General features: G+C 50.2%; 1 protein-coding gene across 3 annotated transcripts in view; it reads right to left on the reverse strand.

Moving 5' to 3' along the window:
* The window catches only part of NTRK3 (neurotrophic receptor tyrosine kinase 3), a 292,308-nt gene that overhangs the window by 193,596 nt on the left and 72,064 nt on the right, over positions 1-26,648 (reverse strand). For all 3 annotated transcript variants that reach the window (XM_039217016.1, XM_039217007.1, XM_039217000.1), the window contains exons 2-3: positions 12,055-12,129; positions 11,305-11,376 (exon numbers count right to left, since the gene is read on the reverse strand). In XM_039217016.1, coding sequence (XP_039072947.1) covers positions 11,305-11,376; positions 12,055-12,083 — 101 coding nt within the window. In that variant the 5' untranslated portion in view covers positions 12,084-12,129. The remainder of the gene's footprint in view (positions 1-11,304; positions 11,377-12,054; positions 12,130-26,648) is intronic.

Genomic DNA, 26,648 nt, shown 5'->3' on the forward strand with positions numbered 1-26,648 from the left:
TGGTTTCATAAACCCCCCTTAGTCTTTTCCCACAGTCCTTCCTCCAAAGTATCCCTGATTCTGAGAAGCGCCACTCAGAAGCTTACTGCCTATCTGTCCTTCCCAGTTGGGGTCTGGAGAACAGACTCCTGCCTAGGCTGTACCTGAGTTGGCCACAGCCAATGGATGGAGAGTGGAGTTACTAAGAAGGAAGACTCTGGAGCGCCTGGGTGGCTCAGTCGGTTAAGCGTCTGACTTCAGCTCAGGTCATGATCTCACCGTTCATGGATATGAGCCCTGCATCGGGCTCTGTGCTTACAGCTAGCTCAGAGCCTGGAGCTTGTCCTCAGATTCTGTGTCTCCCTCTCTCTCTGACCGTTCTCTGCTCATGCTGTCTCTATCTCTCTCTCGAAAATAAATAAAACATTAAAATAAATAAAAAATAAATAAATAATTTAAAAAAAGAAAGGCTCTGGAGTTCCAGAAGCAGCCCATCCAGGGTCGGCTTGGCTCTGCCACTTAGTAGCTATGTCAACGTAGGCAAGTCACTTAACAACTCTGCCTCAAATGCCCCATCTATGAAATGGAGACATCAATGTCCACTTGCCATAAAATGACATGGAAAGTGCACACAAAGCCTGGCACACGGTGAGTGTTTCATGGATGTGAAGTCCGTGGGACTCACTGCATCGGAATGCCTGCCCCTGCAGGGAGGTAGGGGAGGGGAAGGACTGTAGCCTTTCCCCTGGCCCTGCCCCTTGATGATCCCAGATGCCACCAAGAAGCATTTCCCAAAATGCTGAGGCCAGGCCTAGGCCACCTCGATCACCGCTTCATTTTACAGATGTACAAACACATTTGACAGGTTAAGTGGCTCATCTAAGGTCACAAAGCAATGCAGAAAAAGAACAAAGTAAGTTCAATGTGTGATAACCCAGATGATAGCCAAATAGTACCTCCCAAAATGACAGCCATCCAGTTATCAAACTGCACCCCACATTCACGTGAGCCCCAACTTCAACATCTCCCCTCCTGGCCACAACCTAGACACATGACGGCATACAGTCCTGACCCTGACCCTGACCCTGACCCTTAATGATCTGGGAAAACCCTACTCCACTGACAAATGGCTCCACTTCCAAATCCTGTTCCCATGGAAGTCTTTTAGAGGTGACCTGCTGGCCAGAACGCATAGCCCCTGGAACCATGAACATGTATCTCAACAGTGCTGGGAGGAATTCCAAGTGGGAAAAGGGCCACACTCATGTCACGGAGAGCAGCAGCCTGTGTCATGAGCGCCCACACATAGCCATCCAAACCCACAGCCCCTCCAAAGCCCAACCCCATTGTCACCTGCTCCACGAGCCTCCTAGCCACTCCAGCCCACCTTTGATGGAGAGTCATATTTAAGATTCTAAGCCAGTGGCCCCTCCACTGCCTTGGATTGGAAGACTGGAGATCAACTTCATGCGGAGTGTCAAAGGTGTGAGTTGTGTCACAAATAACACGCAATCTCTATGAAGAACCACCACTGGGACACCCGGGTGGCTCAGACAGTTAGGTGTCCGACTTCGGCTCAGGTAATGATCTCAAGGTCCTTGAGATCAAGCCCCGCGTTGGGCTCTGTGCTGACAGCTTGGAGCCTGGAACCTGCTTCAGATTCTGTGTCTCCTTCTCTCTCTCTGCCCCTCCCCTATTCATGTGGTCTCTCTCTCTTCCTCAAAAATAAATAAACGTTAAAAATTTTAAAAAGAAAAATAAAGAACCATGACTGGCTTACAATTTACTTCTTCATACGTATAAATTCAAGAAGGTTCAAAGCCATCACTGCAATAGCACCCCCCTCTCTTGTGCTCTGAGACCCCTTCCTAAGGGGGCCAGAAAGGAAGAGAATGACAGCCAAGCATGGAGTGCTAGGTAGTCCCCGTACATTCCCACCCATGCACAGGTTACAGCCACCGTCATCCCTGATTTATCTGTTTCTTTTCTTACTACAGCGAATGTCTAGTTCTTTCTCAGACTGCATGTCCACAGGTCAGCTGTGGCTTTGTCCCCATCAGCTTCCCAGGAGAGTCAGGCTAATGGAGCAGCCTCTGTCTAGAACATAACATCCTGTGTCCCGTGACAAAGTGCAAAGAGACACGGAAGCTCTACACAGGCTCTAAAAGCTTCTGCTGGAGAGGGACATGGGACACACACACACACACACACACATACCACAAATGCACACGGGCAGACACACACACAGATGTGTGTTTATTGTTTTTATTGATAGAGAATTCACACACCATACAGTTCACCCATTTGAACCACACAATTCAATGTTTTCTGGTATATTCTCATGGCTGTGCAACCAGTTTGAGGTCATTTTTCATCACCCCAAAAAAGAAACCCCATACCATACCCAGTCTATTCCCAACTTCTCTTAACCACAGTGGAGATTTTAAGTTATGAAGGTGTTCTTTTATGCATGGGAAAATATGGCATACTATAACTCTCATTTGTCACGTCTAGAATAGTAGTTTTAGGCACCCTGGGGTGCCTGGGTGGCTCAGTCAATGTCCGACTTCAGCTCAGGTCATGATCTCAAGGTTCAGGAGTTTGAGCCTCGCGTGGGGTTCTATGCTGACAGCTCAGAGCCTGGAGCCTGCTTCGGATTCTCTGTCTCCCTCTTCCTCTCTGCCCCTCCCCCATTCTCTCTCTCTCTCAAAAATAAACATTAAAAACAAATTTTAATGGATGTGGCCTGCTAGGTATAAACCACACATCCCACCACCACACACCTGTCTCTTCTTGGACAGGTTCTTAACTCAGGTCCAAAGGGAATTTGTAAATCTCCGAAAATGTGTGCAAAATGGTGTGCTGGGGAGGAGGGAGAGGCCTTTTTCTGAGGAGAAATTATACAGCTTTAACCACATCCTTAAAAAAAAAGAAAAGAAAAGAAAAAAGGGCCAGGAGTCACTCTCCTGGCTATGCTATGCCAAGGCCTCATATTCCCCAAGTAGCCGGTAAGGAAGGACTTGTGCCTTGCCTGGAGCACTTAGAAGGGGAGGAACACAGGAGAGTCTTAATACATACTCTCTACGTATTTATTCGGCTGCATACTGAGAAGGTGACTGTCACACGGTAACCTCAAAACTCACAGCAACAACAGCTGACATCTACCGCCTTCCTACTATGGGGCACATATTCATCTCAGTACTTCATATGCGTTAATCCATGTAATCTTGCTAACAACCCTATGACCCCCGTATTTCAAATGAGGAGATTCAGGCACAGACACGCAGAGGTGCTAAGTGACTTGCCCAAGATGTACAGATATATGCGACAGAGCCAGAGGTTAAACTTGGCCGGTGTGGTGCAAGGGCACCTACTCTTAGCTACTCATCCAAACACCCAAACTGGCTGATGGGACTTCGTGAGAGGCAACAGCTCAGCACCAGCTTTGAGGAGGCTTCTGAGCAGACAGAGCTGTGGGAGCAGGAATCTCAAAGAGAAGAGTTGCCCTCGCTGTTCATTTTCACGTGACATTTCAGCAGAGTGGTGGTGTGATGGCAGGATGTCCTATTTGTACACTTCATAGCACTCAGATGGTACCGGTATTTTGCATGTGTTATTTGACCCGTTTAGCCTTTCTTTTTAACGCAGCTGCAATGTTTTCCACCAGACACAGAGTGTGACGAGTTCTGGCTAGACAGGACCCAAGAACGGTCAACAGGATGACACAGTGGAAAGAATGTCACACTGCTAATACCAAGACCTGAGTTCTAGTCCTGGTCCGGTTCCCACCCATGTGATCTTGGTCAGAATTCTTCTCTAGTCTTGGGGCACCTGGGTGCCTCAGTTGGTTAAGCGTCCGACTTCGGCTCAGGTCATGATCTCACGGTTCGTGGGTTCGAGCCCCACGTCAGGCTCTGTGCTGACTGCCAGCTCAGAGCCTGAAGCCCATTCCGATTCTGTATCTCCCTCTCTCTCTGCCCCTCCCCTGCTCACGCTCTCTCACTCTCTCAAAAATAAATAAAACATTTAAAAAGAAAAAAGAATTCTTCTCTAAGTCTAGAAATCCATCCTCTCGTCCACAGAATGATCAAGTCAGACTAGCCAACAAACGGCTACATCCAACAAACAGCTACGGGCCACTTGCTATGGGACAGGCATTATTCTAGTGCTGGAGCTACAGCAAGGACAACACAAGGTCCCTGCCCCACGGAAACTGACACTCTCGTAGGGGACACAGGGCATAAACAACTAAATAACTGAAAGAGACATTTCCACAAAGTCGCAAGTAAGAAGGGACTGTTGGGTCACAGGATGTGACTGGGTGACAGGTGCGTGAGGAGAAGAAAGACCATGGAGACTGGGTGGTCAGAGAGGTCTGGCGAGGTAAATGACATCAGAGAGAATGATGACAAGGACCCAACCACGCATAGATACGGGGCCGGTGGGTCGGCAAGTACAAAAATTCCAAGGTGAGGACTGAACATGGCACATTCAAGGAACTGGAGGCAAGTTCATTCATAAGGCGCCTGCGGGGCTCAGTTGGTTAAGTGTCTGACTTCGGCTCAGGTCATCATCTAGAGGTTCCAGAGTTGAAGTCATGCTCTCTGTCGGTGCAGAGCCCACTTAGGATCCTCTATCCCCTCTCGCTGCCCCTCCCCTGTGAGTGTTCTCTCTCTCTCTCAAAAATAAATGAACTTTAAAAAGATAAAATAAATTAAATTAAAATAAAATAGACTGTGGCAGACAGCAAGGGGGAAAGTACCATGAAAGGAGACAGAGGAAAAGAAAACAGCCTGAATCTTGCGGCCATGGTAAGGGGTTTAGCTTTTCTTCTAAGTAACGTGGGAAGTAATTGGAGGGCTTTCAGCAGCAGAGTGACACAAGTGGATTTACGTGTTTAAAATATCACTCTGGCAATGGTGCTAGAAATGAAATGTAAGAAACAAAAGGTAAGAAAACCAGTTAGGAAGCTGTGGACATAGAGCGTGGGCCAAGATGGCATATGGTGAAGGAACTGATGAGAGAAGGGGATGGATACAAAATATCTAGCAGATAATTGGTGGGAGGATGGAGGAAAGCAGGCAAAGGGAAAAAGCAGCAGCAAAAGGACTTGTAAGGTGCTGGCATGAGTGATCTGGCAGGTGGTACTGTTTACAGAAACAAGAAACACCAAGGCAAGCAGGCTTGGAGGAAGGAGGTGGACCGAAACCAACAATTCTGTTTTGGCCAAGTTAAGTGTGACCTAAATCTTAGCCACTCAAGTGGAGACGTCAAAGCAGGAGATTCAACAGAGGTGGTTTAACATATGAATCTAAAGGGCAGGTATGAGGGGTGCCTGAGTGGCTCAGCTGGTTGACCAGTTGACCGTCAGACTCCTGATTTCAAGTCATGATCTCTTGGTTTGTGAGTTCGAGCCTGATGCCCCTCCCTCTCCCTCTTTCTCTCTCTCTCTTTCTCTCTCTCTCTCTCCCCCCCAAAATAAAATAAATAAACAAAAAATAATAATAATAAAGAGCAGGGATGAGAACAGGGACAGGAATATAAACTTGGGGGGTTAGCTCTAGAGCCCCTTCCACCTTTAATTATCTATGATTGTATGGAATCAGAACCCAGTGAATAGGGAAGAAGTCATTAGCAACAGCAAAAAAATATACTGTCTTTCATAAGGCACTGTCTTAAGTACTTTCTAAGCACCGTCTTATTGAAGGCTCAGGACAATCCTATGAAGTAGGAATTCTTACAATCCCTTCAAAACTCAGAGAAGTTCAGCAGCTTGCCTAAGTAAGACAGGGCAGCTTACTACGTAAGATGTAGAGGATCCAGAATTTGAACCCCTGGCCCTTCTATCTCTCCATGCTGTTAGCTACACAGTGCTCAATGGCTAAGTCCTCCATGTGGAACAGCGGAGTTAGGGCACATGTCACGTGCAACAGAGGAGGTAGGGCACATGTTGGAGAAGCAGTAAAGGCACAAGTGTGCCACTCACCAATCCCTTTGGGACTTGGAGGAAAATCAGTGCAGAGTGAAGGGGCAGACAGAAAGGTGAAAGGCTACAGATAAATATCTACACATCGTCTCACATCCCAGAACAAGGGTTATTTCAAGGAGAAAAGGCATGGAGTGATCTACAATACATAATAAATCAATCTCGCCAGGTTTCCATCCCAATAACCTCGAGAGAAATGTATTACCTTCTCAGTCAAGTTCTGAAATGGCAGGGACTCTGGCCACTTCCTCTTTCCTGCCCACCCAGAGCCGTTGACTTTCTCTCCCTGTGAACCTAACACAATTGACACAATCATGCTCAAATCAGGCCATTCTCCACCCCCGCCTCGCCCCATCATGCTCCCACACAGGTCAACTTCAGGGCTGGCTTGCTCAGCTGAAGATCAAGTGTGTCTGCTTACGACAGAGAGGCACGACTTAACGTGGCATCCAGGGCTTTGTGAGAAAAAGCAAGCAACAGAACATGAGAGAAATCTGACCACAACAACTCTAAGGGATGAAATAAATTCCTTTGGCTTGCTGGAATCTCACATTGCATATTCTTGGAAATGAGTGAGCCACAGGCTAATGCTAAGAAGTCTTTTATAATAAAGATATTCAGGTTGTAATGGAAATGTTGTTAGAGGATTTGACCCGAATAGGAAAAGAAACTAAACAGAACTTTCTCAACAGAGATCTTTGAGGATGGATGGTGCTAAACCCCCAGGGGAAACAGCAGCTCTCTCTAATAAAACGTTAAAGACTCCCACTTCTCCCAATAGGAGTTCTTGCTGCAGAACCAGACAGAGACACACAGACATGCCTGGGCTGTGGGACAATACACCGACTTCAGAGGCTTAGGGATCAGAGTCCAGGTCCTGGCTGTTCCTAACTACTGTGTGATGTTGAGAAAAGTCAGTTATGATTTCTGAGCCTCTGTGCTCCCATCTATCAAATGGGATAGAGGAACCCTGACTTAGAGTTACCAAGAGGAAGAATATCATATTTGCAAAAGCACTAGGCACGCTCCTTAGCACAGTCAGTTCTCACTACTAGCCCTTCCTTCTTCTTTCCTGATACTAGCAATGTTATGCAACTTTCTAACCATCTTAAGGGGAAAAAAAATTTTAATTGCTTCAGTGGAAAACATTGCCCGTTCTGGCCCATGAGGTATAATGGAAAGATTCCTGGAAAGGAAATCAGAGGACTTCACGGCAGTTCAACTTCTGCTTACAGGTGAGACCCTCTTTGGCCCTGCCTCCTGTGCTGCCTACCACACTTCCCCAGCCAGCATGGTACGCAGAAGTGAAGCTGATAATGTATGGGCAAGCACTCTGAAAACTCTAAAGTGCTCTACAGGCGGAAGTAAATACCACCATTTTAGTGCAGCTCGGAGACAGACGTCTACATTATTCGGCTTCTGGGGACCCCAGACTGTGGAGGTCCAGCCGATGTGAGCCACGCCAGAGAAAACAGACCCCAGAAAAGGAAGAGATGAGCTGGCTGCAGAAGTGGGGCTGGAAAACTCAGCAAATAATCCAAGTTCACCAGTGCGGGTGGATGTGGTCTCCAGTCAGATGGAGACAAAGGGTAAGCTCACCAGCTGAATTGTTTGGGTCCTTTCTGAAACTACCATCATCAGAGAGGGGTGTTCAGGGAATCTAGAGCAGGGCGACTAAATGGACAAAACAGAGAATCTGTCTGGGGTCATTCATCAGTATTCAAGGAAGAAAGACAGAAGAGACTGCAGAGAAGCGTATCCCAGTCTCCAGAGAGATGCACTGCACTGCAGGACAGATACATGACTTTTCCAGAACAAAGTCATGGTCAGAGTCGGGGCGCCTGGGTGGCTTAGTCGGTTAAGCGTCCGACTTTCACTTAGGTCATGATCTCGCGGTTCGTGGGTTCGAGCCCCACGTCAGGCTCTGTGCTGACTGCCAGCTCAGAGCCTGGAGCCTGTTTCAGTCTGTGACTCCCTCTCTCTCTGACCCTCCCCTGCTCATGCTGTCTCTGTCTCTCTCTGTCTCTCTCTCTCCTAGAAATAAATAAAAAAAAAAAACATTAAAAAAAAAAAGTCATGGTCAGAATCATCAAGGCCACCTGGTCTCCCCTCTTCGGTTCTATTATCACCACCATGAACAACAACAATAATTACTATCATTATTAGCGACTGCTGTTTCTGAACCCTGACCATTTACTGGGTACTGGGCTAAGTGCTGTGTGTGCCTCTTATGACCTCATCTTCCCCACATCCCATCCACAAAGTGCGCCCATTTTACAGATTAGCAAATAGCTATTTCAACTATCCACTTGGAAGATCCTTATCCTTAAGGATCCTTAATCCAAAAATCTTTAAGAGCAGGAAAAGGATCGAAGGGTCTAGGGCATTCCAGTGTCTCAGAAACTATCTCCCCTGGTGCAAATGAATCACTATTTCCCTTTCTCATGCTCAATAAAGGACAGAGAAAAAAAACTGAAGCAGTCAGAAGGTGGTCAGTCACTCATAAAAACCTTGAAGTAGGACACAAGAGTCCTCTCTCCAGTCTTCTTTGCAACATATGATGGGCCTCAACATCGCTGGTTTATTTTTCTGTCCTGAGGAAGCAGAGACCCTGAGTAATGAAACAGCAGCTTAGAAGGGGTGGGGCGGGGGGGGGGAGGGGAGGGCGGGGGGGGAGGGGAGGGCGGGGGGGGAGGGGAGGGCGGGCGGAGCTAATCAAGGCAATTTAGACAACTTGACATCAGTGCAGAGGGTGATGATTTCACTTCCTGCTTCTTATTCCGTACAGAGGGGACAAGAAAAGACTTCTCAGCCATCACCCTAAAGAAAAAAAGAAAAAAGCCGCCAAGCCAGGGCTCGGCAATTAGTGCTGGAGTAAGTGATCATCTTGTGATTGCTCAGCTGGGGCCCGGAGACTCGTAACTGCATTTCGAGTACAGAAATAGAAGATGCTGTAAGACAGCAGAGAAACCTGGCCCGTTTGCCAGGAGAAAAATGTCCTGAAGCTGCTGGGAAATTCACTCATTTGGGATCAGGGGGTGTGTCTTCGTTACGGGGGAAAAGTCAGTCGGTAAACCCATCGATGAAACCCACCCCGATGCCCGACTCCTCTGTGGAGTGCCCACCAAAGCTCGACAGGTGCGGAGTCTCTCATACCGACCTGAGCATCCTAACTGGCCCCTGATGTACAGCCAGGCCCAAACTGGGGTGGATTGATAGTAGCCCATCCTTCTTGCTAACAGCAAGCACTTTGGCAAAAGCTGGCCAATGCTTTCAGGAGAAAGCAGGGCCCGAGGTCATGGGCAGGCTCCCAGTTATCAACAGAGCTACTCAAACCAGACCTGTTCTGCCCCCAAACCTTGGGAATCTTAAAGGCCCTCCAGCCTATCATGGCCACTACCCAGCAGACCCCAGATCATCCCCAAAGAGACCGTGGGTTACAACCTTTTTCCAGAATCTCAACAGTAAGTCAAGGGAAGTTCCAGCACACTGGACTTCAGAGAGGCACTCCTGCTCCCACTTCTGGGGCCCAAAGAAACGTGAGGGGTCCCAAAGCCCCCTCGATTTCCCTGAGAGCTGCTGGCAACACAATGCCTTGGAAGTCTCTAGGGCATGGGCACCAGCCACTGTCCTCAAAGGGGACAGAGCTTCTCCTGTGATGATGGCTTCTCTCCCCCAAGTGTGACGCTAGCCCACGAACTGGCACTCCCATCTTCCGCCCATGGAGCCATTTTGTTTGGCCCACGGGGGAGAGGGGTTTTGTTTTCAGTTGCCAGCATTTAAAACTTGAGCGGTTTCACAGGACCTCCAGCTATTCTTGAAAAAACAGTAAGTCTGGCAAGGCGAGGCCCCCACCTCCACACGGCAGCAGCGTCAGCCGGCTGCCCCTTTAGAGGGGACATGTGGTCCCCAGCCTCCATTGTCCCCACGTGATCTGCCATGGGCTGTTAGCTTTGTGAACTTTGAACGAGGGAGCATGAAAAGAAAGACTTTCTCAGAGGTCAAAAGCTTCTTCCTCTGGGATATTTTACACTGAAATTCAAATCCCCAATAAAATAAACACCTGGAGCATCTGGTCCAAAGCCCTCCTCAGGTCCCAGCTACGCCTCCAGCTGCGAAGAACACACATTAGGAGAATCTCACCACAGACGCTCGACTAGAAGGGGCAACAGCTAAATGGGACATTTGGAAGGGAGGTCTCGTCCCCCACAGCTAATAATACATCAGGCCCTGTGCAAGGGCCTTGCCGTATGCCATTTCCTGATGGAAAAAAGAAAGTTGGGCGCCAAACAAGGGTGGCCATAACTGAGAAGTGTGTGTGTGTGTGTGTGTGTGTGTGTGTGTATTCACTGATTACTCACTATGGGCTTGAGAAAGCACACAGAGAACAGGGGGTGAGGGCAGCACCCCCAAAGAGAATCCCCTTCCACCACCACAACCCTCCACCATCTCTTCTCTTTCCCTTCCTCCCTTCCTTCCACTTTCTGAGAGCCTCCCCTGAATGCTCTGCCTCTCCACAGGACACTCCCATCCAGCGGGCCGCCCTCATGTCATCAAATGCAAAACACCCCAGCCAGTACAACTCTCCTGTGGCCAAAGGAAAGATTCCCCTTCATGTCACTGCTCCATTTTCTCCCCAAATACAACAGACCCCTCTTTCTCCCCCAGGTTCGAATCTCTGCTCTCTCAGGGAACGCGTGCCCTGTGGATGTCCAAGATGGCAACAGGTCCAACCAGAGCCAACCCTGAGGAGGCCCGTCGACCATCAGACATGGAAGGTAGGAGCAAGGAAGGGGTGGAGGGAGGTACCAACAAGAATCCCACCCAGAGCCATGTGGTCTACAAACTGTCCCAAACAAAGTTGTGGGGCCTCATACAGGCGTCTCCATTCTCTGAGCCCTTCTCCACCGAACCCAGAGCCTATTTATTTAGACAGAACACTTGGTCTGCCCCTGCCTTTCCTCTTTTTCCAGCCCCACCTCAACACACAGCTGCACATGCACACACACTCACAGACCTACAAATGCTCTCCGAAGTGTAGCCTTCACAGTACAGGGAAGTGGAACTTATTTACGTTCCCATTAAATTGGAAATGAAAAGCAAGCAAACTTGGGAGTCTGGAGACTTTCCCCTCCAGGCCCTGGTTTAGGCTTCTCCTTCTGACAGGAACCTTAGAAACCCTCAAATCCCAAACCCTCATTGCAGGAGGTAAAGTTGGAGGCCCAGGGCGCACGGTGGCAAGGCTGAGCCAGACCTCAGGTCTCCAGCCCCACTGCCCAGCACCCTCCGGCCATGTGCCCCCTCCCACTCCCCACAGCCCGGGGCCCAACTCTACTCACATATAGCGCAAGTGAGGATTCTTGGCAAAGGCTCTGGGCTGGATGCTCCGGAGTCCCGAGTTCTTGATGGTCCTGGAGAGAGAGAGAAACAGGGTCAGCAGAGCCTACGGAGCACTGGGCCGTTGGACAGGAGCTGACGGGAGGGCATGCCAAGGTGGCCCCTGCAGCCGCTCCTGTGAACTGAACACGTTTCCTCATCCGCCAGCATCACCAGGTGCCCAGCGGACGGTATCTGGGCTCACACCCCACCGGGACCCAGGAGAGGAGTGTGGGGGTGCCCACAGCTGTCCCCCCCCGCATCCTGGCAAGCGGGTAATGTGTCTCCTCCTCAAGACAGTCCAGTGACTGTCCCTACTCCCTTCCCCAACCCCGAGTGCCCCAAGCCACTAACACCTCGAGTCCACAGAAGGAGGTGGCTGGGAAATGGGCACTTTGGGGGGACCATTAGTCAACTTCGGGGCTGAGGTGAGAACACTAGTCCAGAGACCTGGGCTCAGGTCCTGCCCTGAAACCCTAGCTACTGGTGAGACCACCCAATGCCCTTGCCTTCCAGGCTGAGAGGAAACTGGGAAGAGCGAGGGCGCAGCCTCTGAAGGCCAGAACATCCCCCAAGTAGGTGGTACCGACTCTACTGAAAGAGAAACAACGGGGGAAAGCACGGAGGACAGCTGGCAGTGCCCCCCACCTGTGACCCCACCCAGCCCTGGAGGCAGCCAGGAGCCCTTCCCCCCCAGCCCCCAGCACACTCACAGCTTCTGGAGGCCGGTGTACAGCTCCATGTCCACGGCGTTGAGCGTGTGCAGGCCTCGCCAGTTCTCTATGTGTCTGTGCGGGAAGAGGAAAGACAGGGCTCAGGTGGGCCGGGGTACACTGGAAAGGTGCTGTCTTTAGAGCCAGAGAGACCCAGCTTCGAATCCTGGATTGCCCACACACTAGCCAGGCCTTCTGCCAAGCAGCCAAGGTTCTCTGAGCCTCGGTTTCTCCCTCTGCGAGGGGGCATGCGCACCACCCAACTGACAAGATTGTCATGGACAGCACCTGGCCCAGGGACAGCATTTAATGTCCCCTCTCAGCTCCAGAAAGCTCTCTTTTTTTAAAGATTCGAAACCCAGTTTCCTAGTTGAGCATCGTGACTTGGTTTCCTTCTTCTAAGGGCATGCTCATTTTCTTAGTGGTCCAGAAAGACAATACAAAGGATTTGGTTTTAAAAGGTGGAGAGGGGTAGGGTGGCTGGACAGTGGGCATGGCCTTTGAGTGGAAGAGCCCAGGAGAAGCACACACCGGATGCAGGGTCCCCCGGGGTCCAGACACTTGACGCCTCGTTTGGGTGACCCCAGCCCAGCCCATTTGGAGTTCAAGGACACCAATAGTTTGATTGGGAAGAACCGACTCCAGGAAGGGGACAGGCTGGGGACCAGGGAGTCACAGAAGGAAACTGAGACCACGGAGCCCAGCTCTAGCTTCACTTCTGGGACCTAAGGACCAGTGGCTCTGAGCAAGAGCTGTGACCTCTCTGGGCCTCCTGTCTTCACTGATAAAGGAAGAGAGTTTATACTAGATCAGCAGTTTCTCTGCTTCCTCGTCGCAAAGATCTCCACTTAGAACTTCCTCCCAAGAGACCTCATGTTTAAGGCGGCTTGCATGGAGTAGGCACACTACATTTACAAAGTAATAATTAATTCATCTTCTCCGATTTATTCATTGAAGATATAAATCACCATTAACCAGCGCTTTTTATCAACAGACATAAACCAGGACTAAATCCCCCAATGGATAAGGCCCAGCCCAAAGAAAAGAACTGGAAATTTCTATAAGCACAGGAGGCTAGCTTGTCATACATGGGTTTGATTACTGTTTTGTTGTTGTTTTTTTTATTTTGACCAAATGCCAGGGACAGGCATCCTCCATTACAGCCATCCAACTACTGATTGTGAAGACCCTTTCCAACTCTAGGGTTGTGTCCCTCTATCTCTGTCCCAAGGAGCTCCAAGGGGCCTCAGGAGAAGGCCTTCTGCTGCCCACCCACCCTCCTGGGATCTGATGCTCCCATCGGGGCCCCCGAGATCAAAGCGTCCTCTTAGCTCATCCTGCAACACTGTTATCCCAGGCGCACGGAGGCCAGCAAAGTGGCAGCCACCTTCCCCAGACACCTCCTCCCTGGCCCCGCCCCACCCGTGGCTCTCCCATCTGTCACCAAGTGGAGCCAGAGCCAGGAAGGCCACAGGGCAGCAGTGGCCAGGGCCTCTGGAAGCATTTCAAAGCCGCATAGTGACAAGGTATGCGGAGAGCCCGTTTTGTACCACATTCTCTCGGGGCCCCTGCTGAGCAGCCAGACACACTGGCATCTGCTGGGGACATGGACCAGGTGGCCAGGTCGGGGCTGAATTCCAACTCCAAAGTCTTCTCCCTAGAAGCCTCACAGCCCCAGGGCAGCTTGCTTGGTCTGGTCCTGCCGGGGCAGGGATCTTGGCTCCATTTCAGGGGGACAGGAAGACCAAAGGAATAAAATGACCTGTGCCAGTGCCTCCCGGGTGGATTCACTGGGCCATCAGTCCAGGTAAACTACCACGTAGACCAAACCATTCCTACAGACAACCTCATTCATAGGAGCCCAGCTGCAGACCAGGGTCTGCTCCCAGCAAGCAGCTGTCCATCAGCTGCTTCAATAAATGCAACCACTCTTCTCAGCCTACATTAGAATTCCATCAATGTGTTTCTATTATGGTTGAATCGTCAATCATCAGTGCAATCTAACACTTCACCCTTCTGGTCCTCATGTCCTTATGGCCACAGATCGACCCCTCCTCGACACAGGCACACGCTGAGATACAGCAGGGCAAGGGGTGAACTCTTTGGTGCAAAAGGCTCCCTGGTCGCCAGGCAATGTCCCCTGCTTCCTCCATTGGGTCTGAGTTTCCCTGTATGGGGAAAGAGCCGGTTCACAGCCACGGCGCTGTGTCTAGGCTCTAGAGCGGGGTCGACAAACCAGAGCCTGTAGGCCGAATGCAGCCCACCACCTGTCTTTGTTTAGCCTGAGGGCTAAGAATAGTTTTTACAGTTTTTTTTTAAATCCAAAGTAGAATCCAATTTTGTGACGTGTGAAAAACACATGAAATTCAGATTTCAGTATTCGTTATCTGTTCATTTACTACAGTCTGTGGCTGCCTCTAAACTACAAAGATGGACATAACTGTGGCAGAGACCTGCCTAGAGCTCCAGGCGTTTTATAGAAAAAGGCTGCCCACCGACCACTTGCTTTGAGCAAGGCTGCCGGGAAGCAGAGCCGGGCCCCGTGGCTGCCTCTGTCCAGGTGACCCTGTCCGGGCTACTCCACCTGTCTGTGCTTCAGTTTCCTCATCTGTCAAACGGGGTGATAAAATACCTCCAGCATACGGATGAGAGGAGGATGGAAGGCACCAGGTTAGGAACCCTGCCCAGCAGCTCCGGACGCACAGGAAGCCCTCAGGGAGTGCTAGCCCGCAGGGCTATTTTTACCCCTGTGCCTCCCCGAAGCTGAGATGTCTCTTTAGGCTAAAAACAGCATCATGGATCTGCTGGGAGTAGTCATTTCTCAGCAATCATTGATAAAAACTCCATGTGGCAGAAGAGTGGAGGGGCAGTAAATCTGTCATTCCTGACCTCCAGGAAAACCGTCTGAGCTGAAATTATGAACAGGTTCAGGGAACGCACAGCCGGCAGCTCGGAGCAGGTTCCCAGGAAGCGCAGAGCAAAGCAAAGGTGCGGCCTGACATTTGCGGACAACCGTGGCGGGCACCTGCCAAGTTCTCTGTGACTCACCGCCAGGCACCCGCCCCCGGGGGGGGGGGGGGGTCAGTTCTATAACACTGCTGGATGCTTTGTGCTAAAAGTTTGGGTGGAAAAGGCGGGCTCTAAAAATAAAAAAGTAAATAAAAATCTATGAATAAAAACACAGTAAAGAGGACAACTGAATAAATAGGAGAGCAAATCTGGTTTGCTTTTGTTGGTGATAAACAGTAGAGACCTGGGCCCAGTGTGATAGGCTACGTGTGGCTTCTCCTAAAATGGTGGTCTACTGTGCGTCCAGGATGTCTTCGCATGAGCGCTTATTTTACCATTTGAAAAACCATCGATGATCATTTTTTAAGGGAAGGTGAAGCACTTGAACCCTGGGCGGGGCAGTCATCGGTCACTGTGTTCCAGGGCCCCAGGCTGTGCCAGCCACCCCTACAGAGGCGTTCCGGGAACCCGCCTCACTGTGGGAGAGGAAGAACTCAGAGCCGTGCCGGGAACATGGGTCAGTGGGACTACGAGACTCTGAGTCCGTCCACCAAGCACAGAGTACAGGGTGGTGGCTGGGCTCGCAGAGAGCTGTAGCCTTATGCTCAGTCTGTATGATGCTTCCATCACAAGCAGTGCGGGGTGGGGGCAGACAGGAGGCAAGATGGCAGGCTCTAGGCTCCAATCCTGACTCTGTCACCTCCAGGAGAGTCTTTACAGTGACTCCCAGCAGGAAGTATTTATGCCGCCCCCCAAGGGATATTTGGCAATGTCTGCAGATATTTCTGTTGGTCACGACTTGGGGCAGGGGGAGCAGGGAATGATGCCAGCATCTCGTGGGCACAGGCCAGGCATATTCCTAAATGTTCCACAAATGCTCAGGACATGCCCCATAGAAAAGAATTATTGGCTCTAAATGTCCATATTGGGAAGCCCTACTTCATTATATAAGGCTTCTTTTTTTCTTTAATTTTTTTCTTTTTGAGAGAGAGTGTGTGTGTGAATGAGCAAGGGGCAGAGGGAGAGAGAGAATGCAGTGTGGAGCCCAGAGTGGGGCTCCAGCTCACCCAAAGTGGGATGTAAGCTCACCCCATGTGGGGCTTGAACTCACGAACCCCTGCGATCATGACCTAAGCCAAAGTTGCATGCTTAACCGACTGAGCCATCCAGGTGCCCCAAGGCTTCTGTCTTAAGATCAGCATTGAAGCACGCATTCCACGGCTTCAAACAGCAACAACTTTGATAACGGTTGCTTTGCAGCAAATACTAAAAGGCCCTAGGCCAAAACCAGAAAGCCTGCCTCTATGTCCCTGGGTCCAGGTGAGAGGAGAAAATCAGTCATGGCTCCCAGAGCCCCTAGAGTGAAGGGCATTGCTTGAGAAGAAATGAGGGGCTCTTTGGCCCACTGGACCATGGCCCGATCCAGGTTACACATCCCAGAAGCAACAGTGGTCTCCTCTTGTCCACCTCAGCCGGGAAACCATCAGCCAAGACTCTCTTCATCACTGAGAGCTCCTCTTCTACACGGCTTACTCCCACATGGAAACAGAAAATGCTCCATCCAGAGAGTCAGCTCAGGGCCCTGCCCCCCCCCCCCAGGCCACTGCCCTCCCTCAATACCCCAGAATCACAACTCTTTGCCAAGAGCAAATGTGCAACACTCTTCCAGATAGAAGGGAGGAAGTGAGGCACCTGGGTGGCTCAGTCAGTTAAGCACCTGACTTCAGCTCAGGTCATGATCTCACGGTTCGTGGGTTCAAGCCCCGCATCGGGCTCTTTGCTGACAGCTAGCTCAGAGCCTGGAGCCTGTTTCAGATTCTGTATCTCCCTCTCTCTCCTGCTCACACCGTCTCTCTCTCTCTCTCTCTCAAAAATAAATAAAACATTAAAAAAAAAAAAAAAAAGATGGGAGGAAGTGAGGCTTAATTCACGGTAACATTGAGCAAGCAAGCCAGAGCCGGGCTTAGGGCTCGGAAAACTTCATCCAGATCTACGTGAGCCACTGTGGTCCAAGGCCATGCTGCTGTCCAGTGGACTGGGGTTGTGCACATATGTGACCTTTTCCAGGAACGGAGAAAAACTATCAGAAATGAAGCCACCCCGGGCAATTCACAACACCACCCAGTCCTGAAATCAGACAGCTGCTTCACATCCATTTTGGGGAGATGAGCTAGGACACAAGTGAAATATTAATTAAAATATCCATAGAAAATATAAAAACCCTTTGTGCTCAAATAAATCTGACTGTGCTTTTGTACCATAGCTTTTTTTTTCCCCCTCCTTCTGTTTGGCTTGAGCCAATATGGAAATGAATTGGCAATCTCTAGGCACATAAAAATTAGATGGTACAGACTGTGTGGTCCATATTTTAATTAAAAACATGTCATGTGGATATGTTTAAGAGTTGTTTATAACTCCAATATTTAAGTCCTATACATAGAAAACTCTAGAACACGGAGACATCCACCCCCTTCCATCATGAGGAGACTGATGTTCATGGGGAGGCCCATGGGGAGGCCCAGACAGGTGTCTTCCTTCACCTGACAGAACTCTCCTCATCACCTGGACATTGGGCAAGACAGGGGGTTGGCTGGCGGGACAAGTGAGCATTCTTCCTCTACACACAGCAGGCCAGCATTAGCTCATTTCTGCCATCTTTTCTCTCTCCTCCCTGGCTGTAAGATTGCCATTATCTGCACTGGGATTCCTCACTGTTATTAATGAGCTGTTCTTCATAACCAAATCTGCCGGACAACTAAATTTAAATGCAAAACCTCTGCATGTTCAACTTCCTTGCTAGATGTTTCTTTTTTTCCCCCGAAAATGCATTACACACCTCCTTGACTTTTTAAGCAGAGTAGACAGAACATGACTTACATTTTCTTGATGATCTCGGATCATCATGACCAGGCTGGCTAGACTGCTGAGCTATAACACAGTGACACCTTCAGAGGCTCCTTAATATGCAGAGTGTACACCTCTATCCAAATGGCCCTACCCCAACATGATTCCCAAATCTTAATGGTTCTTGGATCCATTTTCAGCAGCTTTCTGGCTCTTTGTGATCCGGCGTGGGCCATCACCCCATCAACACCTCCCCAAGGGGTTTGCCTCTCCTGCCCTGCACTGCGATCGGTCTGCTCTGCAGCCCCTGGGAGCACAGAGGTTGAGCACTGGGCACTCTGAAGGCAGGGTGGCCACGAGCCAACACTCAGCTCTGGCACTGGGAAGCTGGGTGCCCCTGAGCCATTTACTTGAGGCTCTAGGGTCCTCAGTGTCCTCACAGGATATCGGGCGGTGTGAGGATTTAATAAGCCAATGTCTTTGTCCCCAGTTCAGTGTTGATGCATAGCACCTGAGTGATTAACAGCTGATTCCTATACTACTGTTGGAACCATATAAGTAAACGTAAATAGAATCTGCATAAAGATCTAAGAGAAGAATACGGACCCCTGGGGGGCTCAGTCGGTAAAGCATCAGACTTCAACTCAGGTCATGATCCCACGGTCCGTGGGTTTGAGCCCCACATCGGGCTCTGTGCTGACAGCTCAGAGCCTGGAACCTGCTTCAGATTCTGTGTCTCCCTCTCTTTCTGGCCCTCTCCCACTCATGCTCTGTCTCTCTCTCGCTCTCAAAAACAAACGTTAAAAAAAATCTAAGAGAATATAAAAAAATAAACACACATGTGCACATGCGTATATACACACACACAGAGGTTTGCCCCTGGTTTTCTTGTTTCTAATCTCCTTTCTGGATAATTAAGGTCGACAGGAAAGTGAAGTATTCTTAGAGGTGTAGTCGATTCATACTTTCCTGGCGGCACCGAAGTGGCCACGACTATCACGTTCCATGTATACCCACTCTCAGAGGTGCGTCCTGGCTCGGCAGCTCAACACGCACTTCTCAGATGTCTCTGTATCTAAGCATTCCGCTCCCACAACACAGGCCACGAGAGCTTCAGCAGACAAGGCTGGGCACACACGTCCCTTCTCGCTAGACAGTCCGCATCCGACCTGAGGCCCCCGTCCCCTTCTCACCGGAACCCTGACTCGAGGACGCAGGCCCGAACTGAAGTACGGAGCAGAGTACCTTGGAGAAACCAGCCTGGGATTCCATTCCTTAACACATCAGCACCGGAGCGCAGGCGCACACACGTGCATACACAATGAAGGCACCGTGTGTTGGGCTCCAAAGCCTTGTAGGGCAATAAGGAAGTGGATTTGTTATCCAGGCATATTATGTCTAGTGACCCAGACAGAAGCATTAGCTTTCAATTATCTGAGATGTTTAGCATTATAAACAAACCGTCTGGAGCAATAGCTCCATGGCGCTGAGGCACCAAGGGGGCTGGGGAAGAGCCGCCCTGATCACACCAGCCAAGTCACTCGGCTCCGTCTCCCTTGACAGCTGTTGGGGGGGAGGGGAGGGATACAAGACGCCTGGGGAGCTGGGACCTGGACCTGAGAGGCTGGGGACCTCTCTTGGGCTGGCAACCCCAGCCTACCAGCCCATTAGCACGCCAGCTCTACAAGCAGCTGCACGCCAAGGACCACGGTGAACCAGCCCCGCATCTGGGACCCCCGGGACTGCAGAAAGGAACATTCAGATCGTGCCGTGAACAGATGGGAAACGACAGCATCTGTGTCGGCTTCCCGATCAATTCCAAAGCTCGTGCCAGGCACAGAGAATGGTTGTGTGCACACCTGTGCTCTTCAGGTGCTGAGATGCTGCGTCGGCGAACAGAGAAAAGATCAAGGGCACACACCCTCTGCAGCCCGAACGCTCAGCTGGGACTCGAGGGGTTCACTGGGGAGTCCAGGCCGCCTATCCCGCTTGGCCCCCTCGCCCCGCCTGTGACCAGACCGGCTGGCCTCTCCCCTTGCCACTGCCCGCTGGGCAGGATGGCGACCCCAGGATGCCCACACATCAGCACACAGGGAGCTGCCACCTCTGAGCTGCAAACAGCCACTGCCTCCAAGCTGGCCTCCCTGCTGTCACTCTTCCCCTTCAACAGTCTCTACCCCTGCATGGTCACACTCTCCCCTGCTCAAAACCCTCCAACCACTTCCTCTGGCTCTTAAAACAAAATCGGGACACCGTGCCAGGGCCCCGAGGCCCTACAGGAGTTGACTGCTGGCTGCTTCTATGGCCCCTTCTCCTAACACCTTCCCCTTGTTTGGTGGGCCCTCGCCACCCTCTCCTGTGTGTCCTTAAACACGCCAGACTTATTCCCAACCAGAATGTCCATGAAACACCCGTCGTGGCTCCTTCTAATCCCCCAGGGCTCCCTGCAAAAGTCACCTTCTCAGAGACGCCTCCTCTGACCCCTATGTGAGCTCACCCCCCACTTTTCCACGGCAGCTGCTCTCTGACACAGGCCCCTGTCCATGTCCTTCACAGCCCTTAATAACCATCTGTAATTGTCTTATCTGATTATTTGATGATGTGGCTGTCATCAGTGTCTACAGGCTAGAGCTACGGTGCATGAGAACAGGGATCGTATCCGTCTTGCCACTCACTCACCTCCAGAATCTCAAATGAGGGCAGGTACCCTAGGCAAAGTACATACTTGGGAAGCCACCCCGGTTGGCACTCAGCAGCCACCTCATGCCAGGGGCTTGCCATGCTCTCAGCACCCACACAGTCCTCGCTCTAGCCCCCTTGTGCAGCCTGAAGCCCTGGTCTGACCCCACAGGCACCTTGAAGTTGATCTCTGAAAAAGGATGTGGCGCAGGGCACACCATTCAAACACAGGAGGAGATGAGATGGGCTTCTGGCACCTTGGCACATCTTTTCCATCTTTCCCCTCCCCACGTGACTATGGCTTTCACCAGATCAGGGATTTTCCAAGGGCACCGACCAAAAGTATGTGTCTCCAGTGACAACTGAAGGAATGAATGAATGAATGAATGAATGCATTAGGGAACCCACAAAATGATCGACAGCGTACTCAATACTCCATCAGCTCTCTGCACGGACCTTCCCCTGCCCTCAACCCTTCTCACCTTCCCAGGGACTCATCCTCCTCGTCTCTCCCTCTCTTCTCTGTACCTCACTTTCTCTCTACTAGATTTTTCCATCGGCATCCAAACATGTTCTAGAAGAGCCCACTTAAAAGGAAAACCTCCTTCACCCCATGTCCTCCTCCAGCTACTACCCCATGTCGCTACATCTCTTCACAGCAAATGTTTTCAGAAGATCTGTCTACTCCCACAGGAATGGGAGTAACCACATCCGTCCTCACCTCCCTTGGATTCTCCATCCCAATTAGTCTTCCGTCCCCACCACTCTACTGAAGCTGCACTGTCAAGGCCACCAGTGATTTCCATGCTGGCAAGCTCAGCAGACTCTTCTCTGCCGTCTGGTTACCCAGTCTCTCAGGGGGGCATTTTACCTGGTTAATAACCACTCTCTCTTTCTTGAAATATTCTCTTCTCTACGGAGTTCTTGACTCTCTTCTCTTCTGAGTTTCTTTCTACTCCCCTGACTACTTCTTCCTAGTGTCCTTTGCAGGGCCCAGAGTCTTTCTCTGACTGCTATATGTTGGTGTCTCCCAGGTCTTGCCCCGGGGGCTCCCTGCTCCCCACCATGCCATGGTGGTCTCGCCCATATGCTTCCTCTGAACACCACCTACACACCAAAAGCACCCAAATCTGTGTCTCTGGTCAGATTTCCCAGGCTCTTTCCGGACATATCACTAGGTCCAACATCAGCCCTTGCTTTCCTACCACTTGGGCCTCTCTGTCCCGGTAAATAGGAGTGGCAACACCCAGGGGTCCAAGCCAAACTTCATCAGTGAGTGATCCCTCCCTTCCTGCATTATCTGCACCTGAGGAAGTCCACCTCCACAAGGCATGTCAGCTCTGTCCCTTTCCAACCACCTCACCTGAGCCCAGACCATCCTCACCTCTCCCAAAGACCACTACCTCCACTCTGGCCTGACTATAAATCTGTCCCTCACTCGGAAGCTTGAATGAGTTTCTCGAAACATAGATGTGATCACGTTGCCCTCCCCCACTGCACCCATCCTCCAGAAATGGACCTCCAGTGGCTCTTCACACACTTGGGATGAAATCCAGACTCCATCACGGCCAGCAAGGTCCCTCTTGTCTGGCTCAGGCGTCTCCTTCCTCAGCTCAAACAAACCGACCCTGTTCACTGGCTTTAGTCTCACTGGTCTCCTTTCTGTTCTCTAAAACACCAAACTCTCCTCCTCCTCTCAAGGCCCTTGCACTTGGCTTCACCCTTAAAAGTACTTGGAATCTCCTTAAATGTCATCTCCTCAGAGAGGATTCCCTGACCAACCTAGCCCAAGTCCTTCTTTATTACCTTCCTCTAGATCAACTGTTCTCAAGCCAGGGGCAGATTCTCTTCCCCAGAGGACATCTGGCAATGACTGGGGACATTTTTGATGGTCACAACTGGCAAGGTCCAGAGGGTAGAGGCCAAAGATGTGACTAAATATCCTACGACACAGGACAGCCCCCTCAGAACACATCATGATTCCAGTCCAAAAGGACGATAATGCCAACATTGAGAAACGCAATTTCCTTTAGATCACTTGGCAAAATCTGTAACTTTCCCACGTTGACTTGTTTCTTGTGTCTCTTTACTAACAAAATGCAAGCTCCGTGAGGGCAGGCAACTGTCTATCTGGGTCACTGCTGTATCCACAACTGTATCCCTGTACATGGCAGAAAATTTAAATGAACAAATTAATAAATGATTGTCCTTCCTCACAACCTGAGGACCTTGCAGCCAAGTCACGAAAACCCTCTGGTTGCTGAAGTCTGGACAGGACCTGTACTTTCTCCAACCATTTGAAGAGACTGAGGTATAAAGAAGCAAGCTGTACCCATGGGGTTGGGGGATAGGAAGTGGGGAGGTCAGAACCTCGTGGACTCTAGGGGACATTCTCCTCTGGTCTACAGATGAAAAGTCAAACCACACTGATCATAAAAACCTCAAGAGACATTTCAGCTTTGAACCAGAAGAGAAAGAAGAGGTCTTTGATGAATCGTAGAAAAAGCCCAAGGCAGGGAGAGACATGTTGCCTTTGACCCTTTCTCCCCAATGGGTCTTGGAGGAGAAAAGTCTGAGCAAGAAGGAGAAGGAGAGTCTGGTCCAGGCCAGAGCAGCTGGCTTGAAAGTAATCCAATAGTGCAAGCTTTCTGCCTAAAATCAGCTGGCCCCAGGGGTCCTGAAAGTGCTGCCCTTTGGGTGGCCAATTTCCTTAGGAAAATATGAAATGGCCAGGCCACCCTTTACTGAATTATAAAGCACTTATCACTTCTTTAATAACTACCCACATGGAGGACTTAATTCACTCAATATGGAAGTTATAAAGGCGAATTGGTAAGTGAGCACTGAGCTCAAGTGCACTGCATAAAGACTTATGAGGGCAATATTTTCCCCTACTAAAAGGGTAGATTTCCTCACTGCAATCCAGCCTCAGAGTTAATGCAGAAACATCGCTCTAAGGCCCAGGGCATTTTGAATGTTAGAGGGTAATTCCGGGTCTCTGGGAGGGAAGGGAGTCCTTGACTTTGAAGGAACCATTATCTCCGGAAACCTGAGGGTGTCAGAGTGATTAGTCAAGGTAAACATCAGAAAGACAAGATCCCATTGGTAGCACCGGGCACTCTCTGCACAGCGCGCCAGAACGTGAGCAAGCCACAGAGAAGAAGGGAGGAGGCACGCAGGGTAGAGGAGGCAGGCGAGCTGGGCCAAGCCTGGAAGAGACCTGTGTGGTGGGAGGCTGCAGGAAGGGAGGAGGCACCCTGAAAGACATCGGCACTGGGAGAAACACTGGCTTACAACAGAGACCTAAAAGGAATGCATCAACTGCATCAGCCCTTGTGATCTGCACGCAGCCCAGCCCTGGACTTCCTTAAAGGTTCCAGAGGTTTCCATTGAGGGGGCTGCAGAGATGGTCCTCCTCACTCAGTGGAGGAAATTCTGCTTCTCCTCTGTTAATTTTCCTCTTGCCTTGCTTCAGCATCACAAGCAGTTTCCTCCCCTCCGGCCACAAGCCGTCTGTTCTTCTCCGCATAACCTCTCTCTCTCGGAAGGCATCTCTCTATTCACATGACTTCAATTACTGCCTAATTAGAGATTTTTTTTTCCCCAGTTCAGCTTACCCCTGACGCCCAACCTTGCCCATCCTATAGTTCCTGTTCGCACAATACGTATTCCCCTGGACTCTCAAGAAGAAGAAGCATAGACAGAACAGCTCATTCTCACCTCCTGGATTCTCCCAAATGACCTCTACTGAGCCCTCCTGACTTGAAACATTACAGCGGAGGTGGTGAGCACGTTTCAAATGATGTGCAACGCCAGAGGGCTGGCGACAGCTCACACAGATGGCCTGAGCAGGGAAGAGCTGTGATCGATTAGTGATGTCTGCCGCGGGCACAATACAGAGAGAGGGGCAATGCAAGTAGCATCTATTAACCATGTCTGTCCAAGAATCATTTTGACATCTCTTTCTTGCTCTCAACTCTCAGATTCAAGACCTGCCAATCCCTCCCTCCATAATATCCCTAGTAACTAACTTCCCCAATTTTTTTTTTTAATCTCCACAGCCCCAATCTGAAAGAGCCTCATGCCCAGGAGGAAACTTTTGTTTCCAGCCTGTGAGCTCTACCTTGTTTTGGGGCTGACTGTGTCCTTCACAGGCTCAAGGCTAACAACGCCCAATGGCTAACTGACACCTCTCACGCCAAACTAAAACTTCCTTTAGGAAGTCTCGATGCCACACAGAAGCCTGTCACGGAGGGGAAAGAGGTTATATATAGAGCCGCAGACCCTTCGAGGGTTAGAACAGAAGCCACTTCTACACTACCCCGTGTCTAATCCTTCACACTGTTGAAATGCTTCCCTGAGGTTCAACCCAGACCAAAGCTGAGAGGAAAGGGGACTTGCTAGTGGGACCCACATGAGTGGCTATTGAACCTCTTGCTTTCCTCATCCTTCTGTCATAGAAGGCAAAAAGCCAAGCTGTGTCAGGGAGGTGTGCTCCCATCAACAGACAAGCCAGCCTGTTAAGCTCCATCACACCCTCTCCTCACTAGCTCTTCTATCAACTTCTGGAAGAACTTTGGGGTAGCAAAAAATAATGGGCTCTGGGTCTCCAGACTGCAAGTGACCTGCTGGGTAATCTCCCATGGACTCAGTTTCTTCATCTATAAACTAGAGATCGTGATGTCAGTTTCATGGAACTATCACAAAAATGAATTAAAACAGCGCTTGTATGGGACGCCTGTGTGGCCCAATCGGTTCACGTCTGACTTCAGCTCAGGTCAGAATCTCACGGCTTGTGAGTTTGAGCCCCAGGTCAGGCTCTGTGCTGACGGCTCATAGCCTGGAGCTTGCTTTGGATTCTGGGTCTACCTCTCTGTCCCTCCCTCCCTTCTCTCTTTCTCTCTCTGTCTCTCTCTCCCTCCCCTCCCCAATAATAAATAAACAGTTTAAAATTTTTTTTAAAAACAGTGCTTAAAAAAGATCTAGGACATTGTTTGAAACATCCTAGAGCTTAAAGTATGTTTATTCCCCCTCCAAAAACAAAAGCAGTGTGATATAATAAGAAATATATTATATTTGATTTCTGCTCTCATTTCCTAGCATATAACTCCTCAAACCCTTGGAACTTCCAAAATTTTAAGTGTCTTTTGTCTACTAATAAGACAATCAATAGTTCAGGGCTCCTGACCAGCTTTAGGCTGGGAGCTGGGAGCCAGGGGAATCAATCCTCTAATCTCAGGGTTAGAACTGTCAGCCCCCATCTGACTGGAGGTGGACTTCCTCACCAATGGCCATGATTTAATCAAGTATGGCCATATAAAGAAGCCTCCATACAAATTCCCAACAATGGGATTCAGAGAACTTCCAGTTAGTGAACACAGGGAGGTACGGGGGTGGGGAGAAGGGGTGGTCAGCGCACCCAGGAAGGGCACAGAAGAGCTCCATGCCCTACCCCCATCCCTCGCCCCATGCATCTCTTCCACCTAGCTGCTCCTGACTTCTATCCTTTTATAAGAAACTGGTAATCAATCAAATACATGGTTTTCCTGAGTTCTGTGAGCTGTTCTAGCAAACTATTGAACCCAAGGAGGGAGTCCTGGGAAACTCCAACCTCAGCTGGTTGGTCAGAAACCCAGGTGAAAACCTGGACTTACATTTGGCATCTTAGGTAGGAGGGTGGTGCAGTCTTGCAGGACTGAGCCCTTACCTGTGGGGTCTGCCCTGTCACTAACTCCTGGCAGACAGTGTCAGAACTGAACTGAATTGTAGGACAATTGGGTATAGACACTTGGGTGTCTGCAGAGATCTGGAAAATTGGTCGGTATGGGGGCAAGAAATGGGTTATTTCCTTTAGAGCAATCACTGGATTGTACAAGGACTGAGGTCAAGTGCTGGGGCCGGCATGGCCAGGAGAATGACCCCGCTGTGGCCGCAGTGACAAGGCTGTAGTATGAGATGCTCCTCCTGCCTGCTCCCCACGGCTTCCTCTTTATAAGCCAGCCAAGCAGAGCCCTCGCTGCCAGGGCCGGTCCCCTCTCACTCGTCAGAGCCACCACCCCTCC

This window comes from Hyaena hyaena, unplaced genomic scaffold, assembly GCF_003009895.1.
Source record: "Hyaena hyaena isolate Hyena2069 unplaced genomic scaffold, ASM300989v1 scaffold_13, whole genome shotgun sequence".
Taxonomy (NCBI): domain Eukaryota; kingdom Metazoa; phylum Chordata; class Mammalia; order Carnivora; family Hyaenidae; genus Hyaena; species Hyaena hyaena.